The sequence below is a fragment of the Globicephala melas genome, chromosome 7 (assembly GCF_963455315.2).
Source record: "Globicephala melas chromosome 7, mGloMel1.2, whole genome shotgun sequence".
NCBI classification, from domain to species: domain Eukaryota; kingdom Metazoa; phylum Chordata; class Mammalia; order Artiodactyla; family Delphinidae; genus Globicephala; species Globicephala melas.
Window position 1 is genome coordinate 93,202,594 of NC_083320.1, and position 26,191 is coordinate 93,228,784.

The 26,191-nt window shown below is 41.6% G+C and overlaps 1 protein-coding gene across 8 annotated transcripts in view; it reads right to left on the reverse strand.

The window, feature by feature from the left end:
• Positions 1-353: 353 nt before the first annotated feature.
• R3HDM1 (R3H domain containing 1) overlaps positions 354-26,191 on the reverse strand; it is a 118,931-nt gene continuing 93,093 nt past the window's right edge. For all 8 annotated transcript variants that reach the window (XM_060302498.2, XM_060302496.2, XM_060302493.2 and 5 more), the window contains 6 exons: positions 20,118-20,221; positions 17,877-18,049; positions 11,793-11,937; positions 7,476-7,558; positions 6,920-7,004; positions 354-6,184 (listed from right to left, as the gene is read on the reverse strand). In XM_060302498.2, the coding sequence (XP_060158481.1) occupies positions 5,823-6,184; positions 6,920-7,004; positions 7,476-7,558; positions 11,793-11,937; positions 17,877-18,049; positions 20,118-20,221 (952 nt within the window). In that variant the 3' untranslated portion in view covers positions 354-5,822. The remainder of the gene's footprint in view (positions 6,185-6,919; positions 7,005-7,475; positions 7,559-11,792; positions 11,938-17,876; positions 18,050-20,117; positions 20,222-26,191) is intronic.

Sequence of the window (26,191 nt, forward strand, 5' to 3'; positions counted from 1 at the left end):
ATCCTACATGCCTTTTTGTCACTTCTCTCATCAAGAGGTAGGGTTTATTTCCTCTGCTGTGAGTTGACCCTATGACTTTATTTGGTTGTGCCAGGTCTTAGTTGCGGCTCGCTGGCTCCTTAGTTGTGGCATGTGAACTCTTAGTTGCAGCATGCACGTGGGATCTAGTTCTCTGACCAGGGATCGAACCCAGGCCCCCTGCGTTGGGAGCACAGTCTTAACCACTGCACCACCAGGGAAGTCCCAACCCTATGACTTTTTAAAACGACATCTGGGACTCCCAGACTGTTACCCCAAAACTGGGTTTGCCTCTTGGTGCGTGTCCAGCCAAAAGACACAACCAAGACAAAGACTGGGAGAAGGAAGGATTTATTATTGCAGCAAATAAAGAGAACACCAGGGATCTTTCCCAAAGCAGTGTCTCCCCAAACAGTAAAATTGGGTACGTTTTAAGCTAAGGGTACATACATATTCGTGAAAGGCTTGTGCAGAGAAGAATTCAGCACAGACAGAACTGGGGCAAAGGTTGACTGAAGTCATGAAGGTCAGGAAAGGTCAACATCATCATTCCATCCGCCACCTGGGTGGGAGCCTTACTTCCTGCAGAACTCAAAGATATGTTTCAGATTGCTAGGTACATCCCTTGAAGAGGAAATAGGACTCTGTTTTATCACTGAACTATTCTTTCTTTTTCCCTTTTTTTTTTTTTAAAGATTTAATTTTATTTTTGGCTACGTTGGGTCTTTCTTGCTGCGAGCAGACACGAGCGGGCTTTCTCTAGCTGTGGTGAGGCGGGGGCTACTCTTCGTTGCGGTGCGCGGGCTTCTCCTTGCTGTGGCTTCTCTTGTTGCGGAGCACGGGCTCTAGGCGTGCGGGCTTCAGTAGTTGTGGCTCGCGGGCTCAGGAGCTGTGGCTCGTGGGCTGTAGAGTGCAGGCTCGGTAGTTGTGGTGCACGGGCTTAGTTGCTCCGTGGGATGTGGGATCTTCCTGGACCAGGGATCGAACCTGTGTCCCTTGCACTGGCAGGTGGATTCTCATCCACTGCGCCACCAGGGAAGCCCCTGAACTATTGTTTCTTGACTGCTTTTCCTTTGTTTATGCATCATCTCTTAGGTTCCAGTTGATCTAGTGGTTGAGTGCTGGACAGGGGGGTTGAAATTCTGCAAGACAGCTCAATAAAGTGCTCAGGCTATCTTTACCATTGAAATAGAACTGGAAGTCTTTACTGATTTATTATCTTTGCTATTGTCGCTTCTCTTGCCTGTTAACAGTTTGTTCTTTTGTTTCCTTAAGATCGTTATTACTGAGACCTGTTCAAGGGCAAGCATTGTGGCCAGGTTTACATCAAAAATGGCTTAGGCCAAAATGGCTTCTCTTATGTCAAGAAAGCCATGCTGCTTGTCTTTCTCCAGGGACCCCCTACCCTGTCTGCTTACAAGACCAGGTTTTAAGAGGCCTTTAATTATTCTGTCACAGAAAAAGAAAGAAATCCTGCCGTCTGCAACAACATGAATGAACCTTAAGGAAGTTATGCTAAGTGAAGTAGGTCAGAGAAAGACAAATACTGTCTGATCTCACTTACATGTAGAATCTAAAAAAACCCTGAATTTATAGAAACGGAGAATAGATTGGTGGTTGCCAGGAATGGGGCTGGGAGGAATGGGGGAAGGAGGTCACAGGGTACAAACTTCCAGTTGTAAGGTGAGTAAGTTCTGGGGAGTCAATGTACAGCATGGTGACTTATTTATAAAGTCCAGGCCATGACGCTGGAGAAAGCTATGTGGACAGAGATGCCTTGGAGGATGAGATACCTCGAGAAGAGAGCGTCCACATGGAGAACTGAGGCATGGAGCCCAGACATGTGAGTCCACTTTGGAACTTCCAGCCTAGCTCAGCTGATAGCAGGTGGAGAAGGGCCAAGCTGTCCTCGTTGAGCCTGACCCATAGGATTGGTCCTTTAAACCACTAAATTTGGGTGATTTGTTAAGCAGCAAGAGAGAACTGAAACAATGCTGTGTTTTTTGTTTGTTTGTTTGTTTGTTTTTGGGGGGGGCTAATGTAGCTGATGATTTATCTATTTCAATGCTTCCCCCTGCAAAGAACCAACATCTTCAGTTTTCTGATTAGGTCCTACAGGCTTTTCCTTACACTCCTCCAATACTTTTATGCTGGTGAAATCAAACCAACATGAATCCAAGTGTAGACACTAAAGGGGAAAATGACTTTACACATATGCAAAATGCAGCCGGAGCACATGTGGCCAAGGGGAAAATGACTTACACATATGCAAAATGCAGCTGGAGCACATGTGGCCATGGGGGTAGATTAAGAAGGGCTGCTGTGTCTGCCTGTTTCTCAGGCTGTTAAGGACTATAAGCTGAATGAGTGCACCTAAGTCTCTGGTTCTCTTTTAGCATCAGCTCATAAAGGCTGTGAGAATTCCAAGCAACACAGGGCCAGCTTTGAACCCTGCCACCTTCACGCTAGCGCAACACTGGTCACCAATAGAAGATAGAATCTGTGCTCATTGCCTTTAAAGACAATACATACCACATGTTATTATCTGCTGGGCAGGCAGGAGACTGGGAATGTGGGGATCTAGCCGCCTTCACACAGGCCCTGTGGCTGGCCTCTGCTGGTCTTACACTTGCATTCTTTCTGCTGCTGCTGATGTGGAGAACCCAACTCTCTCTGCTTCCCGAGGTAGCTGTGGATGTGCTGGCTTGACCCTTCCCAAGCCACTCTGGTACTGTGGGCTCTATTGAGACCTGTAGGTTTCCACACTATTCACAGGTCACAGGTCCCTCCCTGGTGGAATAAAAAAAAAAAAAACCAATTTCTTAGCTTGGGGGAGGGTTCAGATCCCTACTTTGTTGTCAGCTCAGATGACAAGCTAATTCTTTTAAATTACTGTTGGCAAACACACTTTGTACTCCAGATTCACAAAAACATACCCAATATATCCATGTTCTTTGTGGACCAAAGGCTTAAAAACCCGTAAGCCAGGACTTCGCCGGTTCGAGCCCTGGGCTGGGAAGGTCCCACATGCTGCAGAGCAACTAAGCCTGTGCACCACAACTACGCAGTCCGCACTCTAGAGCCCGTGAGCCACAGCTACTGAGCCCACGTGCTGCACCTACTGAAGCCTGTGCACCCAGAGCCTGTGCTCCACAAGAGAAGCCACCGCAATGAGAAGCCCGAGCACTGCAACAAAGAGTAGACCCCGTTCGCCGCAACTAGAGAAAGCCCATACACAGCAACGAAGACCCAGCACAGCCAAAAAAAAACCAACAAAAACCCGTAAGCCATATTCTCAGTTTTCTAATACATAAGGTAGCAGAAATGCCCACAAAGTTATTAAATACCCTCTATCATCCCCCAAGGGGCTGCTGGAGCTGCTAATATTGGCACGGGTAAGAATAACTCATCTTACTGATAGAAGTACTACCTTCCCCTAAATATGGTCAGTGCTCTGGGAAAACCCACAGCCAGGACTGTGGGACATCTGAAGCTGCCTGTAGGAAGCTTTAGGGTATGGGCCATATCACACCTTTAAATGCCTCCTGTGTGTGCTTCTTCCTCCCATCATTTTTCTATAGGTGAAATCAGATTTTAGATCAAAACAGGAGAATATAGTGTAGGGAATGCGTGCATAGTTTTGTAACGTGTGTGGTGGTGGGGTGATGTCAACAGTATTCCCATGTGACTGTCAGGGGACAGGGGTGGAGTAGCCTTGCTCCGCTTTCCTCTGGACAGTCTTCAGCTCCTCCAGGGTAAACCAAGGGTCTAGAACAAAACTTTAGGTGTAACGTACAGCACGATGACTCGTCATTAATACTGTGTTGTACATTTGAAAGTTGCTAATAGATCTTTAAAAAGTCCAAAAAAAAAAAAACCTTACATAGGTTTACCAGGCTTACTACTGCAAAAGTTAAAGAAAATATTCAGAGAATTGAAATAGACCATAGGATTGTAGTTTTGTTTCCACCCCCATGATTAAATAATAATTCTTGCTGCAATGTTGGCCCTAATTACATGTCCTCTCCATCTCTGACTCTCTACAGTCAAAAATTAAATTCACCAGTCCTCGAAAGTGAGCGATTCTCACAGTCCTCATTCTTCTTTCTCTGTGTATGGCTCCTTAATCTGACATGGTTTAAAGGCAGCTCCCACTTCTCCCAGGAGCACAACATTCATAATTGGAATGCACCAGCCTGTGGGGAAGTCCGGGATTCCCCGGGACGAAGTAGGGCTTTGCAAATGCTCTAGAAGGAGTGAACATCTGCACCAGAGCCTGGTTCGCACCTACTGCTCTTGAGTTGCAAAGTAAACCCCTAGCCTGGGCTGGAAGCCAGTCAGGCTGATGGCTGACTGCCCTGCCTCCGACCCCTACTCTGGGTTTCTCAGCGGTTTGACTTTGCTGGGCTAACAAATGGTGAAAGCTTTCTATAAAGTATTTGAGTTAAACGGGACAACTGGGTGCTCAAAATACCAGCTAAAAACACAAATTCTTTACCGAACCGAACATAATGTTCTATTTTCATTGTAGATGAAATGTTCTATTTGTTCCTATTTTCATGTTCTATTTTCTGACTATAAGTTTGTTCATACTCAAAATTGTCTACAATTGACTGGAATTAACTTATGAGAGAACGAAATGACATGAGTCATACCCACAAGAAACACTCCGACAGAGAAAGTGATGCTTTGTAGAATATTTGTAAAACGAGGCAGTTTACTGTCTTTCATCTTCCTTAAGTCTGAAATTGAAATCTTCAAGACAGGTTAAGTCTTCAACACTGACTCTCATTGAAAAACATGATTTTAATTTACAAAAGACAAAGTGGGTATACATTTGTAAACATTTATTCTCTTGAACTGAAAAAGGCTTGCATCAGCACACATTGTACAGCCTTGCGAATTGAAAAAAAGGTTCCTTGTTCATAAGTGCAATGAATCTTTGATGTCCAGTGATCCGCTGCAAACAATGAAAACACATTCTAAACCACTTGAAGAAGTTTCCAGCATTCATCAAATGCATTTCCTCAGGTGACAAAAAAAATCCACAAGGAAGGGAATGAAAATAAGTGGCATTTAATTATTGGAGGGAGATGTAAAAAAAAAAAAGTGGAAGTATTTTCCTGCCTAGAATGATTCCTATTCCCCTTTGAACCTAAGTGGTTTGATTAAGAGGCATTAAGAACATAATTTAATTTACCCTTAATATTCATACGACCTAAGTGAATAAGGAAAAGACCCTACGAGGGAGTTCTATATTTTCTGGAAATTGTTTCTGTGTTTAGAGATACAGGGGAAGAGTAATTTTCTATTTGTGGGCTCTCCTTAGTCACCCTCCAGCCCCCCAAAGACAGTGCATGGTTGTGACTGGGTTATTACACTCCTGCATTCTTTTTCCCCCAAATTCTATGTTGGGTCACACTGTGCTGGCTGCAAAAAAAGAAATACAGGTTGCAACTGTTTGTAATCATTCTGAAGAATAATTTGCTGTACAATAGAGCTTTGGATCTGATACAAGAATTCAGAAATATAAAACAAAATAACTATAAAAGTTAGGAGGCAGTTGAACAGCATTTCCTCAGAAAAAGCTGCTAACTCTGTATCATTCCGATGTGGATTCCTACAGTCATTTGGGGTGAACTTTCCCCCCTTGGCTGGATCACTGGCCTGTCTTCAGAAGTTGTTAACGCCACGACCACACATCCTAGGAGTCTCTATCATGTTAACAGAAGCTCCAAATACCAAGCCAGTTAAAGATGGGAGAGGACGGGGGAATCACAAAGGCCATGGGTCCAAGGTGGCTGTTACTGAGAACTTGCCCTTTCCAAAATGTGAAAGTCATAGTGCTTCTTGCTCGTTCTCAGCTTAAACTTGTTAACCGAGTTAATCTGTTTCTTCAGAGCATTCTGCGCGGCGGAGATGGAGGGGAATGTGGCTAAGACAGTGTACGTGGAGGCCAAGTCACTGGGTTTAGAGCGTTCGGGGTTGACAGTGCTGTCCCCGCTGCCACAGCAGAGGGGGTGACGACGCAGCTGGGGCTGGGACTGGGGGTCCCGGAGCCACCGGATCTTGGCGCCAATTTTAAAGAGTTCCCCAAAAAGCTTCTCGGCTTCCATGCGAGTTATTCCATCTGGTAGTTCAGTAATTTCCAAGACCTTCCCAACAACTAGAATGGAAAAGGTGAGCAATTAATAACCCCTGTTACCCACAGGTGGGCAAAAAGTACTGCAGACACAAATATGACACAGGAAACGAACATAACTTTCTGAAACCACTCAAATCCACAGAGTTATACGTGTTATGGCTGTCTTCTAAACATTTCCTACCTACTCCTCAGGCGGTCACACTGGCAGCCTCACATACAAAACGCAGCCTGTGCAGTGGCGTCTCCAAACTAGGTGTGTGATCCTGGGCACACAGGTTCCTGAACTTCGAATTCCCATTGTAAACCTGCACAGGATCTTTAAAAGAGCACCTGCCCTAACGCCCCCAAGGCTGTTGAAAAGTAAGTTAAGGTACCGACTTGAAAACACCCTGCCATAGAAAGGCAATGTATTTTTTCGTTCAGCCTGTCACCTAAAGGGTGTAAGGACTATTTCCTTTCTCAAAGAATACAGAGGCAACGCGTTTCATCCTACCTGTTCCTCTCTCACATCTCTTTTGAATCCTTTTGGTCCCTTCACCCCTCCTAAACCCACCTGTACCTCAGTACTCTCAAATTCTGAAAAGAGACGGAATCAAAAGAACACGTTCAAGAACCCTACATTATAGATGGCATAATTTTCTAAGACTTTGTGCAGGACTCTAGAAGAGGAAAACCCGTTTCTGTGGTGTGGCAGTTTTACAGACTGTCAGGCCAACAGTTTGTAGAACCACATCCGGATGCCTCTTGGGGACACACCTGCTTCTCCTGCACCAAGGTCGGTGGATGCAGCTTTTTTAGCTTGTTTCCTTCCTCGGTTTCCATGCCTGCTGCCAGACTGACCCTGAAAATCCACAAACATGAATAATAAGGTTAACGATGCCGCAAAACGTGATTGCGATTGTTCGACCGCTTAACGCATAACCATACTCACTCTGGGTTTTCTACTTCAGCCGAAAAAAAACCCAGTTACAGGCCTTCTGAATTCTGCCTCGGCGGCAGGGGTACTTTGGCCTGTCACTATCACCAGTCACTTGCCGAACAGTCTTTGTAAGTGAGAGCGCCCAATGGCCTCCACCGCCCCCCAATATGTGGACTGCAATCAGGGACCCGTGCTCCACCAAGCGGCCCACCACCTTCTCCCTCTCTCTGCTCTCGGACAGGCCAGGGCAACACCGATACATCCACTGGCCCAGGCACACAGTTCTCCTTAGTGCGGTGCCAACTCGGGGGCCAGGGCACTCCACACTCTCAGCAACAGAAGCATGATGCTCGCCAACAAAGCCCAGGAGGTCAAGACAGCTGGCTCTCACACCTGTTGGGCTGGTATGTGTCCGTGCAGAACAGCAGGAGGGTTGTACTGCAGGGGCTGGCCAAGTAACGGGTATCTGGCATCTCCTGAAAGTTGATAAAAAATGATTTTTACGTTTTCCTCGGGTATGAAGTACTTCTCAGTTTTCTCAGCTGTCTCAGGATGAGACAGGGAAACATGTTTAGTATAATAAAATAGTGTAGGTATTGACATATTTTTTTAAAAGAATTAAAAGCCTCCATCTAGCCTTTAAAGAGCTGGGGTAAACTTCTGAAAGGACTAAGGACTAATAACAATGGTTATGAGGGAGGTTAAGTGGTACGAGCTGGGGAGACAGGTTAGCACGGAGAGAACAGCTCTGTAAACCTTAACATTCTATGCGAAATCCACCAAAGTAACTGTAATAGCTCATTACGCCCACTTGAGATGCTAAAATCCGCATTTTTCTCTGATGCTTAAAAATTAACAGAAGTTACATTTCAGGGGATGGAAAAAAACCTTGGAAAAACATGAAGCTCTCTATCTCTCCAAATTCATTATTACTTACTATAAACATATGCATTTATACATATACATATCCTCATGCAAACATTTTTCTAGGCTTAATCAATGGGTATATTTACATTCTAGGTCTTGGGTGTGCTCTTAAGCTCTCTTTAAATGAAAGTCTGTAACAATATTTATAACGTAAACTTGCTTAGAAAGACTGGCACAGTTCCTCAGTGTTACTCATGAGCAAGCAACCACTTCCTAAATCAACAAGTGAGGGGTAGTCAGGATGGAGATACTCCAATTATTTTCTTTCACGCATGAGTGCCTATAAGTCATCCCGTGGAAAGGGCTTCATAAATGCTGACTGCAAAAGCCTTGTCCTGGAGAGTAATGTTCTCATTTGTTATATTCTCATTTTATTTTAACTGTAAATTCCCCAGTGTAGCACATTCAGCGTCTGGAGAAGGGTTATGCGCAGCCACTAGGACAGCATCTTCAAGAAATCATACAGTGCTTCTCCTGACACTTTCCTAACAGAGAGAACCAAGGCATGAACCTCCTGCCACTCTGTGGGGCTCTTTTCTTTCTTTTTTTTTTTTTGCGGTACGCGGGCCTCTCACTGTTGTGGCCTCTCCCGTTGCGGAGCACAGGCTCCGGACGCGCAGGCCCAGCAGCCATGGCCCACGGACCCAGCCGCTCCGCGGCATGTGGGATCTTCCCGGACCGGGGCACGAACCCGTGTCCCCTGCATCGGCAGGCGGACTCTCAACCACTGCGCCACCAGGGAAGCCCTGTGGGGCTCTTTTCTGATGAACACTTTTGGGGTGCTTGGGCAGCTCCCTGGCAGAATACACCCAGGACATACTTGCTCCATCCCAAACAATAGTTGAAGGGAAGATATGACATGGAGGTTTAGCACTGAGATCAGAGATGCAATTTTAAGCATGAAGATGTATAAAAACAGTTGCAAAGAAGTCAGAGTTGGGTTTCCCTGGTGGCGCAGTGGTTGAGAGTCCGCCTGCCGATGCAGGGGACACGGGTTCGTGCCCCGGTCCGGGAAGATCCCACATGCCGCGGAGCGGCTGGGCCCGTGAGCCATGGCCGCTGAGCCTGTGCGTCCGGAGCCTGTGCTCCGCAACAGGAGAGGCCACAACAGTGAGAAGCCCGCATACCGCAAAAAAAAAAAAAAAGTCAGAGTTAAGTTCAGGCCTATGGAGCAGTATTCTTTGCAAATACAGAGATGAGACTGTAGTCAGCAACAGCCATAGACCCCTCCTGGTAGGCTATTACTGCCACATACTGTTTCAATCCACACACTGTTTCAATTAATCTTTTTATAACGTGCTTTATTTTTCTAGTTTATTAAAGTTATTTGGCTTTGTAAAAAACGTGGAAATAAGAGAATTATAAAGGAGAAGTTAGAGACCACCCTGGTAATTCCATTACTTCTAACATTTTGGTGTGTATCTTTCCAGTCTTGGTTTTATGTACGTGTGCTTACACATGTATATATGTGTGCATTTTGTAATTCTCTGAAAAACCTGAGATATAATTAACGTAAAATAAAATACACATCTTTAGTGTTGGGTTTGATGAAATCTAACTATTGTTAAAAGTTCATGTAACCATGACCCAGAGAGAGGAGTATTTCCATCTCCTTGGAAGTTCCCTCAAGCTCCTTTTCAGTCAATTCCATATCTCATTCACACCACAATCTGAGTGCTAACATCGTAGCTTAGTTGCCTACAGTTGGATTTCATAAAATTAGAATCCTGTCTTCTTTTTGTGTCTGGTTTGCTTTTTGCTTAACACGACTTGGAGATTCATCCGTGCTGTTGCACGCCAGTGGTTTGCTTTGTTCATTTTTATTGCTGAGCTGTAAGGAATACTACAGTTTTTTTATCCAATCTCCTGATGGTGGACATTTGGGTCACTGTCCAGTAGTGGCTGTTATAAGAAAATAAGGTTGTTATAAATGTACTTGTACAAGTCTGCACAGACATGTCTTCATTTCTCTTGGGTAAATACCTAGGAGTGGAACTACTGCACTGTTAGGTAAGTGATTAACTTTGTAAGAAACTGCCACATCTTTTTCCAAAGTGGTCATATCATTTTACACTCCCACACCAATGTGTGAAAATGTTGGTTGCTCTGTATCTTCACCAACATTTGGTTTTGTTAGTCTCTTTGACTATAGCCATTCTAGTGGGGGTGAGCGGTATTTCACTGAGATTTTAATGTTCCTTTCCCTAATGAATGATGCTGAGCACCTTTTCAAGGGCTTATTAGACATCTGTTTATCTTCTTTTTTGAAATGTCCATGTAACTTGTTCCTTTTTTTTTAAACATCTTTATCGGAGTACAATTGCTTTACATTGTTGTGTTAGTTTTTGCTGTATAACAAAGTGAATCAGCTATATATATATATATATATATATATATATATATATATATATATCGCCATATCCCTTCCCTTTTACGTCTCCCTCCCTCCCACCCTCCCTACCCCACCCCTCTACGTGGTCACAAAGCACCGAGCTGATCTCGCTGTGCTATGCGGCTGCTTCCCACTAGCTATCTATTTTACCATTTGGTAGTGTATATAAGTCAATGCTACTCTCTCACTTCATCCCAGCTTACCCTTCCCCCTCCCCGTGTCCTCAAGTCCATTCTCTATGTCTGTGTCTTTATTCCTGTCCTGACCCTAGGTTCTTCAGAACCATTTTTTTAAGATTCCATATATATGTGTTAGCATACAGTATTTGTTTTTCTCTTTCTGACTTACTTCACTCTGTATGACAGACTCTAGGTCCATCCACCTTATTACAAATAACTCAATTTCGTTTCTTTTCATGGCTGAGTAAATATTCCATTGTATACATGTGCCACATCTTCTTTATCCATTCATCTGTCAATGGACACTTACGTTGCTTCCATGTCCTGGCCATTGTAAATAACTTGTTCTTTAAAAATCACTCACTGTACTATGACTACTTCCCCTCCTAATGATTCTTTAAGACATTATTTTTAGATTACTGTATAGAATTACTTATATGGAGATATATACATCCATAATCTAATTAATCTCCTTACTAATGGACATTTAGATTGTTTTTGAACTTTTCTGGCATAGAATAAACTCTTCTGTGCATTAACCATTGTGTTCATTATCCTTAGGATAAATTCCAGAAAATAAAATTAATGGTTTCCATGTTATTTTATAATCATCTGCTTGAGTTTCTGCTCCTCCAACTAGACTGAGGGCTGATGACGATGAGGTCTTGGCCTTATTCATCTTTGTACATCTGGGGCACAGTAAGTCCTCAATATTTGTTGAATAAATTTTTGAATAAACTCTTGATATTATTAGTCTAATATAGAAATTAGAAATACAAAACAGATACCACATAGCCTATTACTACTACAGAGGAATGGAGCTGAAGAATAAGTCAGTCATTTTAATTCATCATGCAATTATTATAAGTAATTAATAAATTAGGAATTAATTAATTACTTTTTGGGGGGGGGCCAGGCTGTGTGGCATGCTGGATCTTATTTCCCTGACCAGGGATTGAACCCGTGCCCCATGCAGTGGAAGCGTGGCGTCTTAACCACTGGACTGCCAGGGAAGTCCCAGTAATTGATTATTAATTGTGATGAAACCTTAAGGTTAGGAGAGTGAATGGTAATAAATAAAGATGCCTGAGTGAGGTGAAAATGCAGTCCTGTGGAATAATGAAAGGTAGTGGTACCAAGTAAATCACAAAGTGACTGGGAATGGATGTCCTAAAATTCTCTGAGGCTGTGACTAGCTTTGTGCACACTTACCTTGCCCAGGGACAAAGGGTCTAGAAAACTGGGGTATGATGGAAAGTGGCGGTCCAGAGGGACGGACAGTTTTCAGGGTAGACAGCTGAGCTGGTGCTGGCGACTGAGCTGGTGAAATAATGGGACTACTGAGTTGAGGACTGTGCTGCAATTATATCAAGAAAAAAGGTCAGCATTTTAGGCTTTTTGCAAATTTCCTTTTGGACAGAAATTTTTACTCTTTCTGATTACAGATATGTACTTGTTACACCACTGCAATAGCTACTTTGTTATTAAAAAAGTTAAAACAGTATAGAAATTTATAATTTCCAATTCCCAAGGATAAACACTGGTAAACTGTTTCCATGCACATGCATCCATACATCTGTTTTACAAAAATGGAAACAGACTATACATCCTATTTCTGAATCTTGCTTTTGTACCTTTACAATAATATTGTAGATACTTTTCCATCAGAGAATATACACATCTACTTCATTCTTTTTTTCATATTAACTGTTTATTTTCAACTTCATCCTTAAAACAGTTGCAAAAATAGTCCAAAAAATTTCAGATTTCCCAAATGTCAATATTTTATTATATTTGCTCTCTCTATATATAGTTACTTCTTTTCTGAACTATTAGAGAATGAGTTGCTCATGATACCACTCTATTTCCAACGTAATTAGTGTCTATTTCCTAAAAACAAGGACATTTTCTTAAATAACCACAGTGAATTATCAAAATCAGGTGACTAACAACATAATATCACATAATTTATATAATTTATTCAAATTTTGCCAACTGTCCCACTAAGGTACTTTATAGCAGAAGAAAAAAAGAAAGAAAAACTTCCTCCTTCTAGTACAGAATCCACTGTAGAATCAACTGCTGCATTTAATTGTCTTGTCTCTTTAACCTTCTTCACCTAGAAAAGTCTGTCTTTCTTCTCTCTCATGATCTTGACATTTTGAAGATCAGTTTCTGAAGGTCACTCTGAAGACCAGTTATTTTGTAGAATGGCTCTCAACTTGGGTTTGCCTACTGTTTCCTCATCAAAAAGCTTATGATATACATGTGGGGAAGGGAATTCCAGAGAAGTGATGTTGTGTCCTTCTCAATGCATCCTGTGAGAAGGTACATGCCATCCATTTGTCACCACAGTACTGGTGATGTTTCTTTTGACTGCTTGGTTAAGGTGGTGTCTGCCAGGTTTCTCCATTGTCAAGTTACTATTTTTTCCTTTCTAGTTATAAATGTCTCGTGGGGAGATCATAATATCTGTGAACAGAGACAATTTTACTTCTTCATTTCCAACTGGGACACATTTTATTTCTTTTTCTTACCTAATTGCATTGCCTAGAACCTCCAGTACAATCTTGGTTGGTGAAGATACTTCGTATGATATTTACCTTTTAAAATCTGTTAAGGCTTGGGGACTTCCCTGGTGGCGCAGTGGTTAAGAATCTGCCTGCCAATGCGGGGGACATGGGTTCCAGCCCTGGTCCAGGAAGATCCTACATGCTGCGAAGCAACTAAGCCTGTGCACCACAACTACGGAGCCTGTGCTCTAAAGCCCGTGAGCCATAGCTACTGATTCCGTGTGCCACAACTACTGAAGCCCGCATGCCAAGAGCCCATGCTCCACAACAAGAGAAGCCAGAGCAGTGAGAAGCCTGCGTACTGCAATGAAGAGGAGCCACTGCTCGCTGCAACCAGAGAAAGCCTGCACACAGCAACAAAGACCCAATGCAGCCGTAAATAAATAAATTAAAATAAATAAATAAAATCTGTTAAGGCTTTACATGTGGCCTAACAATAAAGTCTATCGAAGAAGATGTGCAGTGTGCACCTAAGAGGAATGTATATGCTGTTGTTGTCAGGTAGTCTGTGTATGTTTGTTAGATCTAGTTGGTTCACTGTGTTTAAGCTAATTTTTTACTTATCTTCTGTCTGGTTGTTCCATCCATTATTGAGAGTAGGGTATTATGTCTCCAACTATTAATGTAGAACTGCCTATTTCTCCCTTCAATTGTGTCAGTTTTTGCTTCATATATTTTGATGGCCTGTAATTAGGTGTGTAAGAGTTTAGAATTGTTACATCTTCTTGCTGTATTGAACCTTTTATTAATATATAATATTCTTTGTATCTTGTAAAGTTTTTGGATCTGATATTAGCATAACCACCTCTGCTCTCTTGTGGTTATGATTTGCATGAAGTATCTTTTTTCATCCTTTCACTTTCAATCTATTTGTGTCTTTGGATCTAAAGTGAATCTCTTGTAGACAGCATATAGTTAGATCATGTGTTTTTATCCATTCAACCAATCTGTCTTTTGAATGAAGATTTTAATCCATTTCCATTTAAAGCGATTACCAATCAAGGGGGATTTAATTTTATCATTTTGCTATTTGTTTTCTGTATGTCTTATTGCTTTTTGTCCCTCATTTCCTGCACTACTGTCTTCTTTTGTGTTTGCTTGATTTTTTTGTACTGAAATGTTAAAATTCCTTTCTCATTTCCTTTTGTATACATCCCATAGCTTTTTTCCTTCGTGGTTACCTTGGGGATTACACCTAACATCCAAAAGTTAAATATAATGCTCAAATTTGAATTTATACTAGCTTAACTTCAATAACATACAAAAACTGTGCTCCTCTGTCTCTACCCCGTTTGGTTGCTGATGTCACAAAATTACATTTTTATACTCTATGTGCCCCCCAAAAAACTTATAATTCATTCTTTTTTTTGGCCGCACTGCATGGCAGGCAGGATCTTAGTTCTCTGACCAGGGATCGAACCTGTGCCCCTTGCAGTGGAGGCACAGAGTCTTAACCACTGGACTGCCAGCGAAGTCCCAAACTTATAATTCTTTTAAGTGCATTAGTCTCTTAAATTATGTAGAAAACAAAATGGGGAGTTAGAAATCAAAGTTATAATAACACTGTCTTTGAGATAATAATTATTTAAAAAATATTAATCTCTTAATTCATGTAGAAAGCAAAAAGTGGAATTATAAACCATTGGAACAATATTACTAGCTTTTATAATTGCCCATGTACTTAACTGAGAGCTTTTTCCCCCATATGGCTTCATGTTACTGTTTAGCATATTTTCATTTCACTCTGCGGGACTCTTTTGAGAACTTCTGGCAGGGCAGGTCTCAAATTTTGTTATCTAGGAATTCTTAATTTCTCCCTCACTTTTGAAGGGCAGTTTTTTTAAAAAAAAAATAAATTTATTTATTTATTTATTTTTGGCTGCATTGGGTCTTCACTGCTGCACATGGGCTTTCTCTAATGCCAGTGAGTGGGGGCTACTCTTTGTTGTGGTGCGCAGGGTGCGCGGGCTTCAGTAGTTGTGGCTTGCAGGCTCAGTAGTTGTGGCTCGCGGGCTCTAGAGCAGAGGCTCAGCAGTTGTGGTGCAGGGGCTTAGTTGCTCTGCGGCAGGTGGGATCTTCCCCGACCAGGGATTGAACACGGGTCTTCTGCATTGGCAGGCGGATTCTTAACCATTGCGCCACCGGGGAAGGCCCTGAAGGACAGTTTTGCTAGATATAGGATTCTTGGTTGATGGTTTTTCTTCTTGTAGCACTTTGAATATATCGGCCTGTTGCCTCCAGTCTCCAAAGTTTCTGATGAGAGATCTGCTGATAATCTTTTTGACAATCCCTTATATGTGATGAGTTGTTTCTTTCTTGCTGCTTTTAATATTCTTTGTCTTTCTAAAAATTGATTACAGTATGTCTCAGTGTGCATCTCTGAGTTCACCTTACTTGGAGTTTGTTGAGCTGCTTGATGTTTACATTCATGTCTTTTATCAAATTTGAGAAGTTTTCAGTCATTATTTCTTCAAATATTCTCTCTGTCCCCTTCTCTCTTCTCCTTCTGAGATACCCACAGTGTTTATGTTGGTCCACTTGATGGTGTTCCATAGGTTCCTTAGGCTCTGTTCACTTTTCTTCATTCTTTTTTGTCTGTTCCTCAGACTCGAATCATTTACATTGTCCTATCTTCAAGTTCTCTGATTCCTTCTTTTGCCTGCTCAAATTTACCAATGAATTCCTTTAGTGTATTTTTTCATTTTAGTCATTCTATTTTTAGCTCTAGAATTTTTCCTAAATGGCACAGAAATTTATTTAATAATTTACCCACTACTGAATATCAGACTAGTTTCAGATTTTCAGTGTTACAACAGAGAAGAAAGAAATATCCTTGCAAACATATTCTTGCATGTTTGTTCCACAATTTTTACTAGACCAAGTTCTAGAAGTGAATTTGTGAATCAGAGGCCTTCCACATTTTGAAAAACGTCACTAAACTGCACTCCAAAAAGAGTTGTATCAATCAATTTACCAAGAGTCACAAGAGAGTTTACAACTGGATATATTTGCCAACACTGCAAATTAATAGTCTTCCTAAATATCCCAATTATACAGATAAAAAAACTATTTTTATATCTTTATCTCTTTAATGGCCACTGGCCATTTATAGTTTGTGAGCTAGCCTATAAGTGACCGTTGCCTTTTTTATTTTGATATGATTTTGTCATGTGCATTGACAAATTTTTTTAGTTTGTCTTTAAAAAAAAAATTAAAAACCTTTCAATGTTGTAGACAAACTTTCAAGTATATAAAAGTATATACTCATCATAGACAGATGAGTATAACAAACTTCCATATACTCATCATCCAGCTTTGATTGTGATATCCCCTGCTTTTTTTCTTACTAGACAATTTAAGGGAAATCTCAGATTATCACAGCATTTCACTTGTGAATATTTCAGTATATAAATATTTCTATCTAACAGATAAGAACTATTACAAAAAACCCCACCTTTATCATACTAACAAAATTAACATATTTAACTGTCCACTTTTTGCCCCAAAATGTCTTTTGGCTGTTCAGTATCCAAGGAAGATCGCCATATATTGCATCTGATTGTTATAACTCTTAAGTCTCTTTTATTTTTTTATTTTTATTTTTTTTTTTGCCGTACGCGGGCCTCTCACTGTTGTGGCCTCTCCCGTTGCAGAGCACAGGCTCCGGACGCGCAGGCTCAGCGGCCATGGCTCATGGGCCCAGCCACTCTGCGGCATGTGGGATCTTCCCGGACCGGGGCACGAACCCGTGTCCCCTGCATCGGCAAGCGGACTCTCAACCACTGCGCCACCAGGGAAGCCCTTAAGTCTCTTTTAATCTACAACAGACTCATCCTTCATTTAAAAATGCCATTTATTTGTTAAAGAAATAGGCCAATTTATCCAATAAAATATTCCACTGTACATATAAATTGCTTTATATTTTCTTCCTTTATTTTCTGTAAATTAACAGCTAGACTTAGAGAGGCTTGATTAGACTCAGGTTCAATATATATATATTTTTTTGGCTGCACTGCACGGCTTATGGGATCTTAGTTCCCCGACCAGGGATCAAACCCATGCCCCCAGCAATGGAAGCTCAGAGTCCTAATCACTAGACTGCCAGAAAATTCCCAGGTTCAATATTTTTGACAAGAGTATATCATAGGTGATGCTTCTAAACCACATTAGGAAGCAAATAATGTTTGGTTGGCCCAATTTAATTGATGCTACAATTGAACAGTTGCTTCAAGTGCTGTCTGCCTAATCTACCCATTTTAAAGTTCCCCATAAATCGTTTCCTAATGTTTCTGGCATTTGCTGATGATGTTTCCCTGTTCATTACTTTAACAGGATTCCAAAATAGTGATTTTTAAATTCTATCATTGTTTTTAAATTTATTAGTTGTATTTCTTCTATGATGAAGAGCATTCCCTCATCAACTTTCTGGCTACAGTAAAATACAGTTCAGACGGGAAAGGTAGGATAACAGCTTAATTCATTTTCTTTACCAAATTTCAGATCTAGTTTATCTTCTGAATTTTTAAATTAAAAAAATTTAAATTATGCAAACGTTGGGAAACATATTTAAATATTGAAATAAATTGTCTGGATATAGAGAATGTTCAAACTTCTTTACTAATCGGTTTGAGATTTCAAATTCGGCATCAAGCCTTATAGGTTGGTCAACCTTATGTAACTAAATATTGAAAGTTTTAAAATTATAATAAAAGAAGCATCTTACCTGAACAATATTGTCTATACTGCTAAATTCCACACACTTCTGTCCTCTCTGGTGATCACAGTAGTATTTGTTTTGCTTCCACAGTGGGGGTGAATGGGCACGAGACTGTGGATTGTTTGGTACACTGAGCTGCATCATCACCATTCCGCCACCAGCTGGTGGAGGTGGCACAGCTGAAAATCAGAATCAGGACACTGCAATTAGCAAACTTTAGCAAATAGCTGGTACCTTTAAACACCAAGATAATGGCAATAATTTTACATCTCTGAAAAAAATTTTACTGCTATTTATGCAAGCCAGATTTAAACTCTAATGCTTATACTACAAGTGCTGTGTTTAAAAAGACATTGAAATTGACTCTGTAGACCTAAACATCTCACTTAACTTCAACAAAGTAAGTCAGGAAAGTCCAATTATCTACAACAAGACCTAGTATAGAGTAGGACAATTGCGATATGATCTACAAAAGTGCTTAATTTTTAAAATAAATTCATTTTCAAACGAGCATTATTCTAAATACATAAAGGAACACTCTGGGAAAAATTAGTATCCTATAGAAATTTTGACATACAGAGAAAAGTCGTCTTTTGAGTGAATCGGTCTCATGCGGTGGGAAAAAGTTTGGGATACAGGAATCAGAAAGCACAATTTCAGTGCCCTGAAATGTCCTATAACTCTGGGGAAATTATTTTTCCTCTTTTATTGTATTTTCTCATCTGAAAAAGGCTAGGAAGACCTCCTTGGCTGACTTTAAAGAGTTATAATAATCATATGCATGTACAAACACTGCTAGCTGTACAGTACCTGTGGACTACAATATCTACGTTCTTATCTGATTTATTCCTGCCATGGCACTGGTACTGCAGCACTACTAGTATTCGGAATGTAACTCTGCTACTCACCACTTCAGTGTAAGGTAACATGCCCTGTGCCCCACCTCCCGGGCCACTGTTTGCATTGCAGTAATCATAATGGTAGTTTCCAATTCCCCAGAAATAGCACCACACTGACCTGGCTAGGCACACCACAGAAGGGCTGACTGCTTTGGAACATCTCAAGGTTCTCACTGGCCACAGCAGCCCATGCTGATGCAGCCACTATTAGTCATGTATTTGATAATCATTTATTGTTTCTCTGCTTCTTTGAGATTACATATGTCAACAGATCATTACAATAAAATATGATAAAGGATTGTTTAAGACACTATGGAAGCAGAGAAAATGAAGCAACAAACTCTGTTTTAAGGACTGAGGAAGACTTTGCAGAAGAGGTGATTTCTGAGTCAAACTTCAAGGATAAGCAGGATTTTGGCAAACTGGATGGCGGACAGGCATTCCAGGTGGAGGGAAGAACAGGTACACAAGTATCTTTGGCATGAAAGAGCATAGTATATTCTACAAATAGAGTTCTGTATGACTTGAGCACATACGTATAAATAGAAGGCTTAATTGCTAGGGAGTGTAGATGGAGAATCTATGCAAATTTTTAATTCAGAGGAATGACATGAAGAGACATCCGTTTCAGGACAGTGATTCTTGCACTGTGTATATATGTGTGCATGTGTTGTGGAGGAGGAAAGCTGGACATGGGGCAACATGAAATAAGCAAAACACATAAGAAATTACTGTGAAGACATGAAAAGAACTGACCAAAAGTAGAGGCAGTGAGGAAGGAAAGACGGTACCAGCTTTGAGGAAATGGTGAAGCCTGAGTGTGAAAGGGGAGAATGGAAGAGAGTTATAATTTTGCCATTTGTATTGGACCCTAGATAGAAGGTGAGGAAAGGGAGGCAGGAAGAGGGAGAAATATTAAATCTAGTGCCCCGGACACATCCCTGAGTAGGAATGTCCAGCAGGCAGTTGGCTATGTGGTCTTGTCTTGGCAGAAATAAAATTTGGGAGACACTGGCAAAAAGCCGTTGTTGAAACCGAGGAAGTGGCTGGACTTCCGAGGAAGAAGCTGAAGAGTAATGAGAGAAGGTATCCCAGAGAACATCACTACTTATGAGGCAGGCAGGAAGGAGAACCTGAGGAGGAGAATCGGAGAGCAGCGGCAGTGGTAGCAGGGGAAAAGGAAGAAGTGGGCGGAACCTGTTAGCTCTGATTTCTCATGGCACCCTGCATACTCTGGGTACATCTCAGCACCTAACAAGTTGAAAACCTTTATCTAGAAATGTCCAAGGAACTTATTTCTCAAATGGACAAACCATTGCCTTCTTTTTTTCCAATTGTCTATTCATACCTGCACACTGGTGGCCTTGAAGCTGCTGGGAATTGCATGGTGAAGTAGTTCGAGGCAACTGGACTTGTTCTGATCCTGGAGGTTGCAAGTAACCCACTGAGGAGCTACGGGGAAAAAAATCAAACATACACAAAAACACAGCACAATGAGATGGAGATGACTGTAAAGATTCTTTGAATGAACAGTCCTATAAATTTATTTAAATAAAATTATTTTTCAAGTAGGTCAGCTTAGTAAAAGTCAAAACTAACTCTTTTCTAAACTGAGAGTTATAAATAATTACTTTTTGGATAAAAATCACCTTGTTTTTGACAATAACACAGATTTTTAAAAATAACTCCTGATTTCATTGCTCTTATTCTTTTACGACTTATTCTAAATATGATTTTTGTACTGTTCAAATAATTATTTTAAAAAGAAGAAAAATAACTCACTAATTTTACAGAATAAAAAGGTACTTTATTTGGATCTCACTAAGCTATACTTTAGAAGAGAGAATATGTAGTTAGACAATGATGAGACTCAGAAAAAAATACGTTATTCCCTAAAAAATGTGCTATCTAAGGACATAAGGTACTATCTAAGGAATAAAATAAACAATAGAACACGATTCTGACATATTCTAATAGAAATACTGACAAAAATAGAAGGCTGTTATTGTAAAACCATTAAGCTATTACTGTATTTTTCAATGGTTAGTCTTTGAGAATCAAACTAATATGGGATTTGTCATATGTCTTTAAAGTTTTCTCCATTTAGCAATTTCAAGAAAATAGTGAAAATCATAGAGCAATACCGTGAATTCTTTCCGAGAATTCTCAAGGAATCAGAAATCTTAATTTATTATAAAACCCTGTTACCACCCTTTTTTAATCATTTAAATCAACTTTCTTTACATGGTATTTTATTTCTTAATCTAGCTTTAACAACTTTTTGCATTTACGGCTCACATAACTGCATCAAAAATACTACATTAGATCCAAGTACTGAATTACAGAAAAAACAGGGAGACATGTTAAACAACACCATGATGACACAATCAGTCAAATCCAGACTCTGGGACACTCTACAAGACAAATGTGTGAAAACATAAGCAGTACTTGTGAGGTAGCTGGTAATACAAAGACCAACTGGATATTGGATATAATTAAGAAATTAACTGTTAAATTTTTTAGAATGTGAAACAGTACTATTAAGTTAGGTAGGTTTAAAAAAACCTTTTAGGGATACCTATACTGAAATACTCGTGAATGAAAATAATATGATACCTGGGTTTATTTCAAAATAATATGGGAGGATGAAATAGAAGTTTAAATGAAAACAGATTAGTCATTAGTTGATAAATGTACAAGCTAAGTGATGCGTACATGGGGGTTCAGTACACTTCTGTTTACAATTATGTGTATTTAAAAATGTCTGTAGGGACTTTCCTGGTGGTCCAGTGGTAAAGAATCCGCCTTCCAATGTAGGGTGCGTGGGTTTGATCCCTGGTCCGGGAACTAAGATCCCGCATGCTGTGGGGCAACTAAGCCCGCGCGCCTCAACGAGAGAGCCCAAGTGCTGCAAACTACAGAACCCACGTGCTCTGGAGCCCTTGCGCCACAACTACAGAGCCCACGTGCCCTGGAGTCTGCATGCCACAACTAGAGAGAGAAAACCGCACACCACAACTGGAGAGAAGCCCAGGTGCCACAGCTAGAGAGAAGTCCACACGCTGCAAAAATGAGCCTGTGCACCACAACCGAAAAAAAAAAAAAAAAAAAGAAAGAAGAAAAGATCCTGCACACCACAACAAAGACCCGAGGCAGCCAAAGGGGAAAAAAAAAAAAAGGGACTTCCCTGGTAGCGCAGTGGTGAAGAATCTGCCTACCAATGCAGGGGACACGGGTTTGATCCCTGGTACGGGAGGATCCCACATGCCTCAGAGTAACTAAGCCCGAGCGCCACAACTACTGAGCCTACACTCTGGAGCCCGCGAGCCACAACTACTGAAGCCCGCATGCCTAGACCCCATGCTCCACAACAAGAGAAACCACTGCAGTGAGAAGCCTGCACACCGCAACGAAGAGCAGCCTTCGCTTGCTGCAACTAGAGAAAACCCGCACACAGCAACGAAGACCCACGCAGCCAGAAATAAATAAATTTATTAAAAACAAACAAACAGGGCTTCCCTGGTGGCGCAGTGGTTGAGGGTCCACCTGCCAATGCAGGGGACGCGGGTTCGTGCCCCGGTCCGGGAGGATCCCACATGCCGTGCAGCAGCTGGGCCCGTGAGCCATGGAAGCTGGGCCTGCGCATCCGGAGCCTGTGCTCCGAAACGGGAGAGGCCACAGCGGTGAGGGGCCCGCGTACCGAAGACAAACAAAAACAAAAACACCCAAACAAACAAAAACATTAAAAAAATGTACCAAGGAAAACAGTCATATCTTATGATCTATTAATCCCACTCTAAAGATCCTATAAAAATGAAGAAATTCAAGTTGCTCACCAGGGTTAACAAATTATTGTATATTCATAAAATCAAACATTAAAAATTATATTTACAAAGAAATTTTTAATGACGTGAAAAACCCTACACCACACGAACAAAAAATATCCAATAGTACCACAACTATGTTAAAACTACATACAAAGACTTCCTTGGTGGCGCAGTGGTTAAGAATCCGCCTGCCAATGCAGGGGACATGGGTTTGAGCCCTGATCCGGGAAGATCCCACATGCCGCGCAGCAACTAAGCCCGTGTGCCACAACTACGGAGCCCGCGTGCCACAGCTACTGAAGCCCGTGTGCCTAGAGCCCGTGCTCTGCAACAACAGAAGCTACCACAATGAGAAGCCCGTGCACTGCAACAAAGAGTAGACCCGCTTGCCGCAACTAGAGAAAGCCTGCGCGCAGCAACAAAGACCCAACACAGCCAAAAATAAATACATAAATAAATTTATTTTAAAAAACCAAAAAAAACTACATACGAAAAGAAAAAAGATTGAGAGAATAATATGAACATGACAGTAGCAGTTAACTTTTCCAAAAATGCACACATGCATTTAATAATTCTAATCACTAAAAATACCCTATGAAAACTGCCTGACAAGTTCAACTTTTAAATGCTGTATCAGGGATTTAATATCAACTAATAATCTGAATCTCCTTCAGAAGAAGTCACAGTATGCCCTGTGAAGTCAATTACACTGATCTTCTGAAATATAAGTCACCTTCAATTCATTTGAGGGGTAGACCTCAGTCAGGTTTGCTGTCTCTGGAAGAAAATATTAGCTTTCTGCCTTATAAGCTCTTTGCAATTCAAGGTGACTTCTACCTTATGAATTTTTGTGATGAGGATATCTAGCTAGGACAATATAAACAAACCCTCAACCAATTAGAATTTGACCAAACTATATGCTCAATTAATGAAAATAAATGCCAAATAAAACTTTTATTGTACAATATTTGGAGTTTTCCTTACATGCAAATGGCCAATTTTTCTAGGCTTTCTGGTTAAATGTTTATATTCCTAGAAGTATTCATTTATAGCTCACCTATTTCCAATGTGAAAGATTAAAAAAACCTGAGTATACTAAAAAACAGAGAAGAGAAAACACTTAAAAGCAAAACAGAAATGGTGTAGGGACATCTGGGATAAGATTGTTGTGTTCACTGAGAACTGAATCTACCTTGTGTTTCCCGGCAGCTAAGACAAGTTGGTGAACCCAGAGGATACTAAGACTCTGCCAGGAAGACAAAGGAAGCAAACATTTAAGCCTCTGGCAGACGCTGGGTTACAGGCGTATCATAATTGTATTCTATGTTGAATTTAAAGCACATAGTTAATTATAGAGGAATTTAGTCCTTTGATAGAAGACATGAAACGCAGTTCATAATTTTACCAGAAAACTGAGAAGCTGAGGGGGAAATCTTGCCTGAAGAGAGGATTACTTCCTGTTAAAAAATAGGTAGGGGGCTTCCCTGGTGGCGCAGTCGTTGGGAGTCCGCCTGCTGGTGCAGGGGACGTGGGTTCGTGTCCCGGTCCGGGAGGATCCCGCATGCCGCGGAGCGGCTGGGCCTGTGAGCCGTGGCCGCTGGGCCTGCACGTCCGGAGCCTGTGCTCCGCAACGGGAGAGGCCACGGCAGGGAGAGGCCCCGCGTACCGCCAAAAAAAAAAAAAAAAAAAAAAAGGTAGGATGTAGAATTACTTGCAGTAAGGGCTAACATTTTCCTTAAAATGAACTTTGTAGTTTTCAAGTACTTGAATGAGACCCAAGGGTCTGCACTGCACATTTCACATAAAAGATGCCTTTGGCTTGAGAAATATAAGGGTAGCTCTTATCAAACACAATCAACCACAAAGATATCTGTGGTGCTCCTGGGAGGATGACTGAGTTTGAGAAGGGCCATACTCTAACCACCCCACTAGTATAAACTGGTTATTATCAAGCAGCTCTGTCAGTGCAGAGCTAACGGATGTATCACTTTAGTAGCTCACTGAAGTGGCAGCAAACATTCACCAAACAGTAATTTTAGCTTTAGTATAGCTGATCCTAAGGTGCTCTTTTTAACAATTACTGAGCTGCTTATTAAGTCTGTGAGACCGTAAAATTGTCACTGGCACTGAGGACGATGCTTGTATGCCTGTGTGATACAGCTGAAGAACAGGTATCCCATTCCTCAAACAGCTTCATAAAATCTTTTAAATATAATTTCAAAAGACAGGATGCCAGAACAGTATAATTTCTTCTTTTCTGAATCAAATTTCACCAATTAGAGACTGACTTCTGGCATGACAGCATGAGTTTACCGATCTGCTCTCCCCACTGAAAGCTATAAAAAAGCAACCATTGAAACACTATGGAAATGATCCTAAGGATGAAGAGCAAACTAGAAACATCTATTCAAGAACATGTATGAAAACTCAGTAAGAAAAGTGAGTTTGGGGCTTTCCTGGTGGCGCAGTGGTTCGGAGTCCGCCTGCCGATGCAGGGAACACGGGTTCGTGACCCGGTCCAGGAAGATCCCACATGCCGCGGAGCGGCTGGGCCCGTGAGCCATGGCCGCTGAGCCTGCGCGTCCAGAGCCTGTGCTCCGCAACGGAAGAGGCCACAACAGTGAGAGGCCCGTGTACCGAAAAAAAAAAACCAGAAACAAACACGAAAAGTGAGTTTGATATTTGAACCAATACTGCTCCTTCCTGCCCCTCCCAGTTTAGTGAAGTACAGACTCTACTCCAGACAGCTGTAGCCAAGAACACAGAGCTCCCTCTCCCCACAGCACCAGAGGGAGGATTTCTTCCTAGGAGGAGTGGTATGTCAGCTTTCTCATCCTGCCCTCAGGTACCTGTTGCTGAAGCTAAATCTGGGGTGAATGAACATGAGAGGCGGGAACTCCTTTCCACCCAACCTCCACTTGTACAACAGAGGGTCTACTGTGGGTGTGATATGCAGAGAATACTGGGGCCCTGGCCTGATCACCCTTGCCCCAGCTCCTGAAGTGGTGATTTTTCACACTAGGAGAGGTAAGCCAGTGATCCTAGGCTGTGGTCTCCCCACCCTCTACCAAGTGCTCAGCTCATAGGATAGGGTGTCACTTTTAGAGAAGCTAATCACTGTCCTAATCTCCAGCTTCTGAGCCCTGGCTCAGAGATTTTTCTGGGGAGAAAAGAGGCTATAAAACAGCACCTAATGTATTCTCCAAAGAACTGTCTTTTTAAAAATTTATTTATTCATTTATTATTTTTGGCTGCGTTGGGTCTTCATTGCTGTGCATGGGCTTTCTCTAGTTGTGGCGAGCGGGGGCTACTCTTCGTTGTGGTGCATGGGCTTCTCATTGAGGTGGCTTTTCTTGTTGCGGAGCACAGGCTCTAGGCGCACAGGATTCAGTAGTTGTGGCTCACGGGCTCAGTAGTTGTGGCTTGTGGGCTCTAGAGTGCAGCCTCAGTAGTTGTGTGCATGGGCTTAGTTGCTCTGCAGCATGTGGGATCTTCCTGGACCAGGGCTGGAACCTGTGTCCCCTGCATTGGCAGGCGGATTCTTAACCATCGCGCCACCAGGGAAGCCCTCCAGCTTTTGTTTGTTTGTTTGTTT